Below are 1,659 nucleotides of genomic sequence, written 5' to 3' on the forward strand. Positions count from 1 at the left end.
GTGTAAAAGATGCTTGTTACTGTGATAAATGGATAATGAAAAGAGGCAAATCTTTAGAAACAACAGGTCTGATGTTTGAGTGATCCCTAGCACTGTTACATCAAACATGAATCAAGAGAACTATAAATAACTATGAATCCTATAGCTTGGGATCTAAGACTAGACTAAGTGTATTGAAGACTCTACCTTTACTTCTCTTAAGAAATATTTGCTTTCTTGTGCAAAAGGTTTCCTGATTGTTGTTTTGTTTCTAAACCTGTTCAATAATGGGTCACTAAAAAGGAAAATGTTTTGTTTTCCCCTTTTAGATAAGAATGCCTCCATTTATGAAAGTTTCCAATAGTTCTCACTTCCAGGTTACTGAATTCATCCTTCTGGGGCTCCCAGGTATCCATAGTTGGCAGCATTGGCTATCACTACCCTTGGCATTACTCTACCTCTCATCTCTTGGTGCCAATCTCCTCATTCTGCTTACAATCCAACAGGAGCCCAGTCTACACCAACCCATGTACCAGTTCCTGGGAATCCTTTCTGTTGTTGACATGGGTCTAGCCACCACCATTGCACCCAAGATATTTGCCATCTTCTGGTTTGACGCCAAGGCTATTAGCCTCCCTGAGTGTTTTGCTCAGATCTATGCCATACACAGCTTTGTATTCATGGAGTCAGGGATTTTTCTCTGCATGGCTTTTGACAGATATGTGGCTATTTGCCATCCCCTCTGCTATCCCACCATTGTCACAAACTCTACTGTTTGCAGAGCTACGGTATTCATGATACTCAGAAATGGACTGGCTGTTATGCCAGTGCCTGTGCTGGCTGCTCAACGAGATTACTGTTCCTCAAATGAGATTGAACACTGCCTGTGCTCCAACTTGGGGGTAACCAGTCTTGCCTGTGATGACAGGAGGCTCAATAGAATTTACCAACTAGTCCTTGCCTGGACACTAATGGGTGGTGACTTAAGCTTGATAATCCTTTCCTATACCCTGATTGTCAACTCTGTACTGAGATTGAACTCTGCAAAAGCTGCATCCAAAGCCCTTAGCACCTGTAGCTCCCACCTCATCCTCATCTTCTTCTTCTATACATCCATTATTGTGGTGTCTGTTACACACTTGGCAGGGAGGAAGTTTCCCCTGATCCCTGTGCTCTTCAATGTGCTACACAATATCATCCCCCCTGCACTCAACCCCATCGTGTATGCACTCAGGACAAAGGAACTGAGGCTAGGCTCCCTGAAAATACTCAGGATGGACAAAGAGCACAGATAAACCCATGAGTTGGCACTCACCAAGGTTGATTAGTTCATCGATATATTCTATGACCTTTAGATGTTAACTAGGATGAGGGGAAGGATTGTAGTAGCTATACTGTGTTAACATCACTTCATTAATTGATTATGTGTTCTAGACGTCCTATGGGCCTATTTACTACTCTTCATTGTAGACAACTCTTTAGTGTCTCTAAGCTAAATTCACAGAAAATAGGAAATAGAAAAAAAAGAAGAGAAAATAGAAAATGGAAAATTCCTTATCACCTCAGGATTCTATTGATATCATACTGGGCTATATTCAGAAGTCCATTATAAGGTCCTGGAAGCAGGTACATTTAGAAGTGCTTTCATGTAGTAGTTGGTGAAGTCTGATCTAAAGAAAA

General features: G+C 41.4%; 1 protein-coding gene across 1 annotated transcript; it reads left to right on the forward strand.

Annotated features, from left to right (window-relative positions):
• Positions 1-314: 314 nt before the first annotated feature.
• LOC141490415 (olfactory receptor 56B1-like) lies at positions 315-1,274 on the forward strand. The gene has a single exon (XM_074190471.1). The coding sequence runs from the start codon at positions 315-317 to the stop codon at positions 1,272-1,274; it is 960 nt and encodes a 319-aa protein (XP_074046572.1).
• The last annotated feature ends 385 nt before the right edge of the window (positions 1,275-1,659 follow it).

The sequence above is a fragment of the Macrotis lagotis genome, chromosome 1 (assembly GCF_037893015.1).
Source record: "Macrotis lagotis isolate mMagLag1 chromosome 1, bilby.v1.9.chrom.fasta, whole genome shotgun sequence".
Lineage (NCBI taxonomy): Eukaryota > Metazoa > Chordata > Mammalia > Peramelemorphia > Peramelidae > Macrotis > Macrotis lagotis.